Consider the following 15,409-nt stretch of genomic DNA (forward strand, 5'->3'; position numbering starts at 1 on the left):
GAGCTGCATAATCCTGAGAGGATCCCTTCCATCGTGGGATTCGAGAGGAATAAGAGAGATCAAGAGTAAGACCAATTTGCTACCTATTAAGGACACCCAATTGGAGTCTTCAAGCCCTGGGGAGAGAGGATTTGTACGCTCTGTGCTGAGACTGTATTTTACCTTTTTTTTTTTTACCAGTGTTGGAGGGATTTTTCCTACCCATATAAGAATACCCTGCCCACCTGGGATCTATACCTATCCATGCCCTGGAAGATGGATGCATGTCATGCCCTGGTAGTAGAGATCCATGCACCGAAAGAGGGAAAGACTGTAACAAGAGGCCATCAGTAAAGGATTTATTTTGGACACTCAAATCTGGGTCTCTGGTATGTTATTTGCCATTTGCAGCACTCACAGGGGGAAAAATATATATCTCTCCCAGGGAAAGGAATTCTAAAGGCACCCCTGGCACTCCGGTCCCTGAAAGGAGATTTCCACAGCCCCCCCCCCCCCCCCCCCCCCCCCCCCCCCCCCCCACCACCACCACCACCACCACCAACAAAGGACTGGGATCCTGGAGGAAGAGACTGTGAAAGAGCTAGCCTGTGAGATCAGGACCCAACAGAGACATAAATTATTTTGTGGCTCCACTGGTGTGTAGTCTACACCTAGAAATGGGGCTACACACATATTTCGGAAAACTTCATATACATAAACAAAGGAAAAAATATAGAATTAACTTGAAATTAAACATGAAATGGTATTAAATCCACCAAAAAGGCCGGAGGGAGGGTTTTACTGGTGTGATCAGATAGGTCATAAGAAATATATCAGATCCATATTACACAATAAGGGGTAGATTTTCAGAAAGCGCAATTTGGCGTACTTTTGTTGGCGCATCAGGCGCCAACAAAAGTACGCTGGATTTTAGTAGATACGCGCGTAGCCGCTAAAATCCTGGATCGGCGCGCGCAAGGCTACCGATTCTGTATAGCCGGCGCGCGCCGAGCCGCGCAGCCTACCTCCGTTCCCTCCGAGGCCGCTCCGAAATCGGAGCGGCCTCGGAGGGAATTCTCTAACGCCCTCCCCTCACCTTCCCCTCCCTTCCTCTACCTAACCCACCCGCCCGGCCCTGTCTAAACCCCCCCTTACCTTTGTCGGGGGATTTACGCCTCCCGGAGGGAGACGTAAATCCCCACGCGCCAGCGGGCCGCTAGCGCGCTGGGACGCAACCTGGGGGCGGGTCTGTAGGGCGCGGCCATGCCCCCGGGCCCGCCCCCGAAACGCTCCCGACACGCCCCGAAAATGCCGCGCGGATCGGGCCCGCCCCCGACACGCCCCCCTCTGAAACCCCGGGACTTACGCGAGTCCCGGGGCTCTGCGCGCGCCAGTAGGCCTATGTAAAATAGGCGCACCGGCGCGCAGGGCCCTCTCACCTAAATCCGCCCGGATTTAGGCGGATTTAGACGAGCAGGGCTCTTAAAATCCGCCCCTAAGTCAACAATATGACAAAAACATTTTAAAAACTCTCCACTGAAACCTAAGCCAACTGTCTGGATTTCTCTTGCAAAAAAACACTTAAGAGGCTCCAGATCATAGTAAACATATTTATCCTTAATATAACAAATTTCATATTTGCATAGCAATTTAAGTAAAAAAATTAGCTCCCTTCTTCATTACTTGTTTTCTGAGAGTCCAAAAGCCTTTCCTCGTAGCTTGAATAGACTTCAACAGATCAAAGAAAATAATAACTTTTTGATCAAAGAACAAAGATGTATGATTTCTAAAGAAATATTTTGAGACCAAGTCTCTGTCCATCTCCCAAGCAAATGTAACAATTAAAGTTCCTCTTAATATAATCTCCTCTTGAGATGAATATAGAAGAACTAAAACATTTAACTATCTACAAAGAGAAGTGGTTCATCTTGGCCCTTCTGAGTTGCAGTTGTTTCTTTGAGGGTAGATCGAAAACCTTACACAAAGGTTGCAATTGCTCTGATGGAATCTTTAAAACCTCATTAAACAACTTATATGGAGAAATAAGCCTTGCTCTAGGAAAATTCCAAAATCATAAATTCTTATATCTGGAATTCTTTTCCAATAGCTCTAGCTTAGTCCAAAGAAGCTTTTAACATAGAAATTTGAGAGGTTAAAGCAGTTTTATCTGGCCTGTATACTCAATCAAAGAGAATCATGTATTTCAAATTTTCCAGTAGCATCCGATAAAAATTTACAAAACTGAGTAACACAGCAATATCTTCAATTAAACTGAATTAACTGCTGGAATCTTGGTTTACTGCGACACAGCAGTATGCTTTTCAAAGGCATTTTTCCCGTAGATAAGCAGCATGAATTAGCCATGCTGTCTGGGTACATCCTCCGTGCCACTAGGTGGCGGAGCTCTCTAAGGTGTTCCTTCTTATATCTTCCCGCGTTTCCCTGAGTCTCCTTAGTCCGCTTTTTTCCACGCGACTGACTGCACGTGGAGCTCTCCTCCTCTGTGAGAAGAAAAGTGTTTTTGACAGAAAAAAGTACAGAAAAACAGCAGCTCACCACAGAGAAACCTAAACAGACTTTAGATGCTTCGTCCACCAGGCTTTAAGTTCTGTTCCTGTAGTAAAATAATGTCTGTCACAGATGGGCACAAATGCTGCTACATCTGTTTGTGTCCCAACCATGATCAGGCAAGTTGCAGGGAATGCGGACACATGTTCCCATGGGCAAAACGCCAAAGAGCTGCCTGAATAGCTCAGCTCAGATGAGATCCATCAGGCTGTTATGCCCCCTCTGAAATTTTCACCAGATCATGTCCAAGACCACATAGGAAGCCAAAGACCCCCTCCCATTGCAGGGCCACTTCCGCAGACCCTCCCAGTCCAACACATTCGACGTCGAAGCAAACCAGATTGGGATCGATGCCCGGCACGGGAGATGGGCCGCCAGCGCTGCAGCTGCACGCTGCGTCGAAGGCATCGGCGCATTGAAATACCAACGCACCTAAAAAGCATCAACGTACCGACGCAACTACGAAGCATTGACGTACCGACGCATTGAGTGATCGTCGGCACTCCGAGGTATCAACGCACTGACGCATGGAAGAAATTGCATCGAAGTTGGGTTCCATCGACACACTGCTGACTCCTCCATGGCCCTCTTCGACTCAACCCGAAACAGTGCCTTTCACACCGACGCTGCTGATACAGCCTACTGCCAAACAACCTAAGACTGGACTGGACATAAAGGCCAAGGGAACCTTCTCCACTACTAATTGTGGATTTGGATGATGGTCCATCTCCTCCAAGACTCTAAAGAAGTTCCTCAGCCTCTTCAGAGGTTTTTTCAGGTCTCTCGATGGCTTCACACTGCCCCGGGGGATCCAGTCTTCAGGATCCGCTCTATGAGAAGGTCATACGCCCACCGATTGACATAGCTCAACCCAGGGGGCTGGATAATGACATTCTCCTCGTGGCACTACCCCATCAGGATTCCCAATGCCCCTACATTGGGCTTGGCCTCCCAAGCAGTATCTCAGATCTCAATGATCTTGACACAATTTCTGATGTCAGTGGAACAGCAACATCAACCACCATCTGACAAGTGCTCCGAGGCTCCATTGTCACCTGGGAGTTCCCCTACTCCGGGCCTTTCACCAAAAGATCAACCCCAGAAACCCTCACCTCCAGTAGAAGACTCTCCCCACTCATCCTGCTCGTCATGGTCCTCGATGGGTTATCCATCGGACCTAGCAGAAATCACACCAGAACCGGTATTCCTCCCCCCCCTCCCCGGAAAAGCTATCTTATTCACAATTTTTGGAGAAAGTGGACCAAGAAAATCCCAGATCCAAGGCAAGAAAAGCTGGGAATTCTTAAATTCTTCGATAGCCCAGCTGAACCTACAGCACTACCGTCACACTCAGTGCTAGACTCCGTAATGGAAAAGTCATGGGAATTCCCCTTCTCCACTATGCCAACCTCAAGAAAAACTGACCTTAAATATCGGATGCGAGACTCACCTTTTTATGTGACAGTCCAGCTTCCCATGGTCGAATCAGCAATGCGAAAAAGTCGAGGCTTCTTTCGAACACCCCCCCCCCCCCCCCAGGAAGAGATGGCAAATACCTCGACGATTTTGGAAAGAAGGCATTCCAGTCGGGCATGTTAAATGCCAAAATAAAGAACCATCAGTTCTACATCAAACAATATTTATTTGAATGTCTTCAATTCCTAAAGCCCCTATTATAGGAGGGATCTTCAGAAGCCCGTCTCCTTCAAGAATTCCACGATATAAAAGAAGGTCTTCGACACCTCCTTCGTTCAATCTATGAAGGTTTCAAGACATCGGCGAAGACTACTGCTAATGCCATAGCAGCGAGACAATTAGCGTGGCTAAGGGCGAGTGCCATCAGAGATGATGTGCACGAGAAGCTGGCAAATCTCCCCTGCCACCCAGACAATCTTTTCAGTGACAGGCTTATGGAAACAGTGCAAAACGTAAAGAACAAAAAGTGGCAGTCTTGTCCTTGATCTCCCCGTCCGAAGGTCCATCGTCTTGATGCCATTTTGCCTCGTACCGAAAGTCCAGTTACCCTCGACGCACTTATAGTCCATACTCATCTTACTGGCCTCCACCCTACCAGCCCAGCCGCCAGTAGCCTTATCAACAACACAAGCCATGCCATCGCCCTCACGCACCTCGCCAACCGGCGGATCCGCATCCTCCTAAACACCAGCAAGGGTTTTAGGACTGTCGTTACCACTACTTCTGGCACCGACCATAGGGGGCAGACTTTCCCATTTTCTCTCAGCCTGGAACAGCATAACATCTGACCATTGGGTCCTAACCATAATAAAGGAAGGTTATTCTCTAAATTTTCTATCTCTCCCATCTCTGCCGCACCTAGTTCCTCAAAAATATCATACTGCACATCGGGGACCTCTTCTTCAAGAAATCAACCAGCTTCTTCAACAAAAGTGCATATGGGAGTTGACTCCATTCCAACTTCAACAGGGATTCTAGTCACAATACTTCCTCATTCCCAAGAAATCTGGGGGGCTATGACCAATCCTGGATCTGCGCTCTCTCAACAAATACCTGCAGAGAGAAAAATTCTACATGACTTCCCTCAAGTCCATTCTTCTCTTCCTTCGACCCAGAGATTGGATATGTTCACTGGATTTAAAGGATGCATATGCCATATACCAATGCACCCCAAATCCTGGCATTACTTCAGTTTCCAGGTGAACGAGAGACACTTTCAGTACAAAGTTCTTCCATTCGGCCTCTCCTCCAGCCCCAGAGTCTTCACAAAATTTCTCGCAGTAGAGGTGGTACACCTCTGTCGACAGGGGGTTCAGATATTTCCTTACCTGGACGACTGGCTTCTGGTATCTCCCAACAGTCTGCCCTGCAAGACAATTTACTTCATACAATATGTTGGCTAGACAATCTGGGCCTTCTGAAAAACTACGAGAAATCAAATTTGCAACCTACTCAAACCTTGCAATTCATCATAGCCCACAACAACACCATTCAAGACAAAGCCTTCCTGCCTCAGCCTCGAGCACTTGCTCTAACCACACTGGCCAATCGCCTCTTAGAGATTACATCAGCGCCAGCCCACCAAATTCTCACCATTCTGGGACACATGGCAGCGTCCATCTATGTCGTCACGTGACTACAATTACATCGTTTACAATGGGGCTTGAAGACTCAATGGACTCAGTTCCTCAGTCCACTGTCCACTCCTATTGCTCTCACAGCCAGCATGAAGTTAGACCTACAGTGGTGGCTAACACCACCGGCGCTGACGACGGGCTCACCTCTATGATCCCCTCGACATCAGACAGTGCTCACCACAGATGCTTCCCCACGGGTTGGGGAGCCCATCTCACCAGACTACAAACTCAAGGGTTATGGTCCCAATGAGAATGGGGCCAACACAAAAACCTCCTGGAACTTCGCACCATCTGCAGTGCTCTTCATACCTTCAAGCTGGCCCTCTGAGGTCAGGTAATCATGATCCATACAGACAACCAGGTTACAATGTTTTACATAAATAAAGGAGGGTCAGTTTCATGGAGCCTTTGCAGAGAAGCTGTCGAGATCCTAGAATGGGCTCACAACTGTTGTGTCCATCGGTGCTAGACAGCTTTGCCCTGTTTGCCCCACCTTGTTCACGGCTCCTCCTGCTTACCTTGGGAAAATAGCTACCACCGCGTCTACAAGCCGACCTCTCCGGCATCCCTGGAACGGCTATGGTGCTGCCTCCTGCCATGCTCTTCCCAAGAGCCTACTAGGGTGCGTGCGAGCAGCCCACCCACGTCTATTCCAGCATTGGCGCATACCTCTGGGGCATTCCCCTCTACTGACGTCACGCCATCCAGGTATATAGCCTGTACTAATTTGCTAGCTCGTTGAGCTAGCAACGGATTGGTCTCGGCTGGTCTAAGCTACTCTGCCACTTCCTTGCTGCCGCTGAAGCTCTCTCTCTGCCCTTCGGGGTATTGCTAACCTGATTACCCGCTCCTCGGGGGCCCTCTGCTTTATTTCAGGTGCCTTACAGGGATCAGGTACTCGCTCCTCAAGGGCCTGCTCTCCCTGCCTCAGTGCCTGTACCATCTTCTTCAACCTGGTGGAATTGCATACCTACAGCAACCATCTAGTGAGTATTCTAACTCTCAGTCTATCTCATCTACAGTACTGCCTTGCTGGGAAACCTACACCAGAATTTCCCTATACAAACGGGGTGAGAAGGGTTCCCTCTGCTGAGGGTCCTGAGACTGCTACATCCAGACTACCTCACTACTGCCACCTCTGGTGGTATACTTCAAGCTGTACAATAAAGAACTAACAATGTGTTTGTGCATCCTGCGTCTAGCTCAGTACTGTGGCGCATCACAGGGCTTCTCACCGTGGGCATGGTCATCTGTCACAGTACCTGAGAATCCACCCAAACACCACTTAACCATAACAGTTTGCTAACTCCATGGATTCGGCTCAGCTCACCGCATTGAAGGCCATTCCAGGCCTGGCCCAGTGAATCTCTGAACAGCAGAGTGTGCTGGAGAGTTTGACTACTACATTCAACTTGCTGCACACACAGATAAATTTACCTACCACCACAGGTAAAGAAGCTACACCGCCAGAAATGACTGTCAAGACTATTGTACCTCTATTTGTTCCTACCCGCTTCTCAGGGGAAGTTTGGAGATGCAGAAATTTTATTAATCAGTGTTGCATGCACTTTGCCCTGCAACCTAGCCATTTCCCCTCAGCTTATGCCAAGGCCACCTATATCTTGTCTTATCTGGACAGAAAAGCGTTGACTTGGGCCTCTTCACTGTGGGAGGGTGAGGATCCTATTCTCCATGACATTGAAGGATTCCTCAAGCTGTTCAAATCAGTTTTTGATGACCCTGCCCGGTATACCACTGCAGGATCTTCTTTGGTTCACCTGAAGCAAGGTAATAAACCTTTAGCTGACTTTGCTATTGAATTCAAGACACTGGCATCTGAATTACATTGGGACCCTAAATGGCCTAGGACCCTCTTCTTTGAAGGACTGAACTCTCGTCTGAAGGACGAGCTCGCTGCTTGTGAAATGCCTGAGACCTTGGCTGAACTAGTGAAGTTGGCAACAAGGATTGATCACCGACTTTGTGACAAGGTTCAAGAGACAAGACTCCCAGAAGACCTTTTCAGGGTGAAACTCGAGTTAAGTCCACACCCAGGCCTGTTCCCCCGGGTCCAGTTGCTGGCGAAGAAGAACCAATGCAATTAGGCCACAGCCATCTGACAGCTAAAGAGAGAAGAACATGGAAGAAATTGGGGCTGTGCATGTATTGTGGACAAGCTGGCTATGCTGTTCAAACATGCCCTATATGTCCGGGAAACTGGCAGACTTAAGTCCTGAAGGAGGACTCTTCTTAGGTCTTACTGCTCCCTCTCCTCCGCTCTCTCTTCCTGTATCTTTGATCTACAGACCCTTAGAGTATCAGACTCTTGCCCTAGTGGACTCAGGGGTTGAAGGAGAGAAAGAGTTGAGAGGCTCTGTTGGCAGAATCAGTGTGCTTTTTATAGTAGGCTAGTGTTCGCTTACAGTCTAATGAATGGAGTCTTCACTAAACCTCATTTGCATGCAAATGAGGTTTCTACCCAAAACCTCATTTGCATGAGGTTTTGGGTAGAAAGTCAGGAGGGCATGGTCTGGTTGATGTGGAAAACAGAGACCACTTTTGGTTGGAAGTGAGGATGCGTACGCAGTGTAACTTTATCATGGTAAAACTCAAGGTAAGGTGGATAGTGAACTAAGGCTTGCAGCTCACTGATGGGCCTTGCAGAGGTGAGGGCGACTAGGAAGAGTAATCTCCAGGAAAGGTACCTGGGATGACAAGTGTCCAATGGTTCAAAGGGTGGTAAAATGAGTTGTTCCAACATAATGTTGATATCCCACAGTACTGGAGGTTTACGAATCGGAGGCCATAAATGTAGGACACCTTTCATGAACCTGGAGACAAGTGAATGACAAGAGATAGGTTCCCCGTTGAGAGAAGTATGCTAAGCTGCTATAGTGCTGTGATGTACTCGAAGCAAGGCAGTGGTGAGGCCTTCCCTGTAGAGCAGATGGAGATAATCCAGGAGGCGAACTGATGGACAGGTGCGAGGATCTGTTCCTTCGGCCGAACACCATGAAGCATAACGTGACCATTTTCGTTGGTAACTGAGTCTAGTTGTTGGTTTTCTGGAGGAGACCAGAATATCTTGAAATTGAAGAGAAATGTTTAGGCTTTGGAATATGAGCCTTTCAGCCTCCACGCAGTGAGATTCAGTGATGAATGAAGTGGGTGAAGCAGTGATCCTCCTTCTTGGGTAAGCAGTTGAGGGCTATTGCCCAGGGGGATGGGTTTGCGTGTCGATAGTTGAACTAGGTAGCTGTATCACAGTTGTCGTGCCCATGCTGGGGCAATGAGAATTCAATCTTTATTGTTGTGGATCTTTCAACTTGATGAGGGGAATCTTCAGGTATTCCACTAGACGTCTGAGAATGAAGCTGCCTCCTGCCCCTGAGTCCACCAGGGAGGAGTCTGAACCATGATCGGTCTGTAGGTCAAAGAGACTGGGAGAGAGAGCGGAGGAGATGTCACGGTATGGCCTCAGAATAGTCCTCCTGCAGGACTTAGGCCCGTCCGTTTCCCGGACAAATGGAGCATGTAGAAACATCATGGCTGGGTTGACCACAGTACATGCAAAGGCCACGCTTCTTCTGAAATCTTCTCTTCTTTGAAGTCAAGTGTCCACGACCAAGTTGCATAGGTTCATCTGTATTGGCAGCAGGGACTACTGGAACCTTCCGAGGTGTAAAGACAACTCTGGCCTGTTTCAACCCGGGTAACCCCCTAGGCCGGAGTTCCTTCACCTTCTCCCGGAGTCATTGATCAATCCAAGTGGCCGAGGCTATTAATTTGTCCAGCGAGTCAGGTGTCTAGCGACACCTTTAAATGGTTATCCAGGCCTCTGCAAAAGAGAGTCTTGAGACATCTGGGGTCCCAGCGGGGTTCTGCCGCAAGAGTTTTGAACTCTATGGCAAATTCAGCCAAAGATCTGCTGCCTTGCTTCAAATCCACTAAAGCAGAACAGGCAACAGAAGTTCGAGCAGGGTCATCAAAAACAGATTTAAACAAGTCCATAAATCCTTTTTTTACAAGACAGTTATAAAGGACATATAGAATGGACACTGTGCCTCATAGAAGTTTGCTGAAAAAGATTAGAAACAGGAATATATGGGGAATATACAACCCGAATGCACCAGGATGCCCTGTATCAAAGAGAACATTTTCGTCCTGAATCTCAAACTGCATTCAGTTCTACTACCAGAAGCATTCAGAGACCCTACCCGCCATGCCCAAGGCGCATCAGGTACCTACAAATCTCATCTTGGCGTGAGTTTCCTCACTTCAAAGGATATCAAATCTTCACAAGAGTGTACTGTTCTATTCGTACATCTCATTCTGAATGTCAAAGTGGCCCCTAACCCCTACACTACTACCTAAACCTCACCTCGAGTAACTAGGCGGGCCTCATATAGAGGTATAATATCTAACTATTATAAGGGCCTTTTAGCTAGGTTCTCTCTCTCTATCCAACAGCCTAAAATGCTTCTTGTGAAAAGATTGCAAAGTGCAGTATAGCCATATTGCACAGCTTAACACAAATAAAAAAGATGTAGTTATTTCCAGCATTAAAACTGAGCAATATGGCTTCATAGTTTGCAAAGCCAGCCCACTTAGACAGAAATCCTGCCCCAAACTCCACCCCCTTTTCCAAATTAGCATCGCACCACGCGTTAAGGTGTTTTTTGCTTTAAAGTGCGAAAAGGCCATAACGCGGCTTGGAAAATAACTCCCTAAGTTTGTCAGTATTACGAATAGTATTGGACCCAACATTGACTCTCTTGGCATTCTACTTGTTACATTAATCTGGTGATCACATATCAATTTATAGCCATTATACCTTCACTATTTTTCTCCCAGTGGTGGTCTAATTAATGGAAGATTATAGTTAATGTATTTCTGTTTATGTATTCTATTATTTTATACCTATACTGTAATTCATATCAACGTCCGTATATCAAGTTGAGCTTTTATATGTTTTGAAAAGCATAATAAAGATTAAATTAAAACAAATGTATACCTTTTCATCTATTTAACCAATTACCTATTCAGTTGTATATTCCCCATATATTCCTGTTTCTAATCTTTTTCAGCAAACTTCTATGAGGCACAGTGTCCATTCTATAAGTCCTTTATAACTGTCTTGTAAAAAAATATATATCATGTTAGATTTGCAGAACTAATTTGCACTGTGAGCACTTCCTATTGTTCTTCCTTTTACAAGAGACCTGCAGACTGTGAAAAACTATTCTCAGATTGTGCATAATGGTATAATAATAATAGTCACAAATGAGTTTCTAATTTCAAACAGATATTTCTAAAAATATATTCTACACTTCACTAGTGCTTATCTTGGAAATGATTTCACACCTTAAAGCTCTACTCCCCACTCAGAATAAAAATGAAACAAAAAATGTGTTAGCAGGCAGAATTTCTTGTATGGTGATCATTTCTTTACATTCTACTTATTCATTTCTAGGTCTTGGTGCCCAGATCGCACTCTTTCTCAAGCAAGAATGTACATTGGAGATTCGTTAGGACAACTATATACCGAAACAGTCATTTTAAACCTGGAGCTAACTTGGGAAGAGAGTGACACCAGGACCCCTCTAATCTGTTTCTTATCAATGGGATCTGATCCAACTAATCAGATTGATGCGTTGGCTAAAAAACTGAAATTGGGTATGTATATACGATACAGTATATTAGTTCCCTCTTCTAACACAACTCTTTATAATAAATTATGATTAGAACACATTTATTATTGCATCTCAAATTAGATTTTAGAACATTGAAGTGAAGTAGGGATGTGAATCATTTTTTGACGATTTAAAAAATCGTCCGATATATTTTAAATCGTCAAAAATCGTTAGAGGCACGATACAATAGGAATTCCCCCGATTTATCGTCAAAAATCGTAAATCGGGGGAGGGGGAGGGGAAGGGGGAGGGCGGGAAAACCGGCACACTAAAACAACCCTAAAACCCATCCCGACCCTTTAAAATAAATCCCCCACCCTCCCGAACCCCCCCAAAATGTTTTAAATTACCTGGGGTCCAGTGGGGGGGTCCCGGTGTGATCTTCCACTCTCGGGCCACGGCTGCGTTAATAGAAATGGCGCCGGCGCCATTTTGGTTCCTGTCCCCCGACGTCACGAGCACAGGAGATCGCTCCCGGACCCCCGCTGGACCCCCAGGGACTTTTGGCCAGCTTGGGGGGGCCTCCTGACCCCCACAAAACTTGCCAAAAGTCCAGCGGGGGTCCGGGAGCGACCTCCTGCACTCGGGCCGTATTGCAAAATGGCGCCGGCCGTATTGCCATATTGCAAAATGGCGCCGGCCGTATGGCTGTACGGCCGGCGCCATTTTGCAATACGGCAATACGACCCGAGTGCAGGAGGTCGCTCCCGGACCCCCGCTGGACTTTTGGCAAGTCTTGTACCTATGACAGGGCAAAGGTAGCACCGGCGCCATTTCTATTAACGCAGCCATGGCCCGAGAGTGGAAGATCACACCGGGACCCCCCCCCCCCCCCACTGGACCCCAGGTAATTTAAAACATTTTGGGGGGGTTCGGGAGGGTGGGGGATTTATTTTAAAGGGTCGGGGTGGGTTTTAGGGTTGTTTTAGTGTGCCGGTTTTCCCGCCCTCCCCCGATTTATGATTTAAACGATTTTTAAAAAAACAAAACCGCGACGATCAGATTCCCTCCCCCCCCAGCCAAAATCGATCGTTAAGACGATCGATCACACGATTCACATCTCTAAAGTGAAGTTCTTTTATAAGAAACTCTTTTTCTAACCTGTTTGCTATAAAGAGAGACCACTTTTCTGTGCAATCAGTGTTGTCTACTAGTAAAGCTCATCTTCTAATTTCAGTTAGTATCTAAGCAAAACAAATTGCTAAACTTCATCACTTTGGATAACCAAAAACATGGGCATTGCTAGATGCATAAAAGATCCTGGGCATGGGCCCATACGTCCTTTCCACCAACATCACTCCTCCTAGGTTTTGATAATTAATCTGAAGATACAAGGTTCACTGAGACATAGCCTCTCCCACAAACCCTTCTCATCTCTCCTCTCAATCTTCCCTCCCTCCTCCCTCCTTTCAGCTTCTCCCTTCCCATCTTTCTCCACTTCGCTCTTTCCTCTATCATCTCTATTCTCTCTCCTTCCCTCTCCTTTACTACCAACCTCCTCATCTCTCTCCTTCCCCTTCCATCTCTTTCTAACATTCTTCCCTCCCAATCTCTCCTCTTCCTTCTCTCCCTTCCCCTATTCTACTAACCCACGTCCCACTTTTTCACATCTTTATTCTCTTCCCCATCCCATCCTCTTCTACTCATCTCTCTTCTTTCCTCTGCAGTGTATCTCTTTCCTCATGTCCTACCTTCATTTCATTGTCTCTCCCCACTTGGCCACCTCAAATATCCAACTTTAGTGTGGGGTGGTTGGCACGAAAGGCACTAGTAACTGAGCTTCATTTCACTGGCTTCTCAGATACCCCAGCGGCAGAGACAGGGAGCAACAGGAGCAGATTGCAGGACAATATCAGCCTGGGGGATTTTTTTCTAAATTGACCCACGGGGTATCTGACTCCCTTGTGCACTTTCTCTGCAGCACGTGTCAACAGCTCTCGAAAGCACACCAAGCCACGTGAAAAGTGGCAAGATTAAGACTAAATATCTCCAAAATACATTTTTCCTAAATAACTAAGAAATAGAGAAAGCTGTAGACCCCATACCATCCATCCAAATTTGTTACATACACACAAGTATATCCTAGTCTGGCCAACCAAGCAGCTCTTAACTAGTGAAAGTAATGAGACAACTACACTGCCAGCCAGTGTCAGACACCCACACATGCTCAGTCACACAGATTTATTGATTGCAGAAACTTTATATACACTGACATGCACTCTCTTTCTCACTTACTCACAGACACGCAGATAAACCCGCACATTGAGAGCAAGAGTGTGTGTGTGTCAGAGAGACACCTACTTACGCACTCTCCCTCTGACACAAAGGGGTTGATTTTAAAAGGAGTGTGCAACCGTCATGTGCACAGACGTGACGTCATGTGCACAGACGTGACGATTTTATAACATGTGCGCGAAAATCAGATGGCTGCACACACATGCGCGTTGGATTTTAAAATCTGGTGCGCATACGCGGGTGGCACGTGCGGGAGGGGATGCATGCAAGGGCAGTATTTTCATTAAATATGAGCGGTGATGCAATCGGGCCTACCCCAGTTCCCTCCCAGTCTGCTCCAATCAAGGAGCAGACTGGGAGGGAACTTCCCTAGCCCTCTACCTAAACTTCCTCCCTCTTCCCCTCTCCTCCCCATCCCCTAAACCTAACCTACCTTTCCCCAAATGTTTTATTTTATTACTTACTGCTTCTCTGGAACACCAGTAATCTCTGCGCGCCAGCCGGCTGCCAGCGCGCGCTTCCCCGGAACGGCAGCTAATGGCCGCTATCCCGGCCAGCCTCTGTCCCGCCCCACCTCTCCCCACCCAGATTACAGCTCCTGGCCCGCCTCTTTTTCAGGGTCCGGCACTTGTGCGCGCATCAGTGGTTACGCGTATGGCTGGGCCTTTTAGAAAATGCCTGGTCACACATGTAACTGCCGGTATTTGCACGCATGGCCCTTTGAAAATTAGGGCTGAAGTATATGTATATAGGTATATGTCACTCTCTGTGTGACACAGACATGCACTCTCTCTAACATGCTACTGTTGTGCTGCTGCTTATGTGCTCATACAGTGCGTGTCCCCACCCCAGCACTACTGCATCACAGTTTAAAGTTCTTCCTTGTTGCCAGCGCTTTCTTATTCTGCAGCAATCTCCTCCTTTTCCAATCTGAAACTTGCTGGTTCTACAGCTAACTGCTCCTCTCACAGCTCAGTCCAGTCACCTCAGGCAGAAACCTCCCCAACAGTGCACAGGTACTTCCTCCTGGCTCACTCTCTCCCTTCCTGTGCTTGTCGCTTGCCTCCACTTCTCTGCCAATCTCACACCATTCCAGTGCATTCCCATTGACTGCAGGCTACACAGTCTAACCATTAAGCCTTTTGCTCACCTTTGATGCAACTCCAACATTACTCTCTGAATGAATGGCAGGGGAGGGCAGGAAATTTGAATCAAACAGTTACCAACAAGAGCCCTGAAGTTGGTGGTTAGTGAAACAGATAAGTATGGGAAAATAAGTGTGGGAGCTTGCTGGGCAGACTAGACAGGCCGATTGGTCTTTTTCTGCCATCATTTCTATGTTTCTATGTTTTAATGGCTCCCTAGGCTTGACTTTGCTTACCTATTCCAGAGGATAAGGGACAAGAAGTTATCCATATTTTTCCCTGTGCTTAGAAAAAGAAAAACTTAAGCCCTGGCTGAGATAAGGGAGAGCCACTAAGGTAAAAATATCACATACAACATGTATATTATTTACATGCACTACTATGGCACCAACCAGAAAACGCTGCAAAAAAGCCACCTGCAGCCATATGGTATTATAGCTTATTGTAAAGAGTATTTGGTGTGGGCTTGGCCTTCAGAAAGCTTTGAGTAAACTGAATTGAAATATAGTAAACTCCCCATAAGAAAACAGCACTAACTGCCAGCACTCAAACAGTAATAACTCTATCTATGAAAAGTCAGCCCTGCTAATATTACATCAGACCTTAAAACACCAATCCATAATATATCGGGCTTGGAGTGAGTTCATCAGTGATCGCGGATGTTCTGCAGCCCGCT

The 15,409-nt window shown here is 46.8% G+C and overlaps 1 protein-coding gene across 1 annotated transcript in view; it reads left to right on the forward strand.

The window, feature by feature from the left end:
• Positions 1–15,409, forward strand: part of DNAH8 (dynein axonemal heavy chain 8) — a 1,926,251-nt gene that overhangs the window by 1,740,256 nt on the left and 170,586 nt on the right. Inside the window, 1 exon segment of the mRNA XM_029592920.1 lies at positions 11,134–11,336. Within this exon segment, the coding sequence (XP_029448780.1) occupies positions 11,134–11,336 (203 nt within the window).

This window comes from Rhinatrema bivittatum, chromosome 3, assembly GCF_901001135.1.
Source record: "Rhinatrema bivittatum chromosome 3, aRhiBiv1.1, whole genome shotgun sequence".
Taxonomy (NCBI): domain Eukaryota; kingdom Metazoa; phylum Chordata; class Amphibia; order Gymnophiona; family Rhinatrematidae; genus Rhinatrema; species Rhinatrema bivittatum.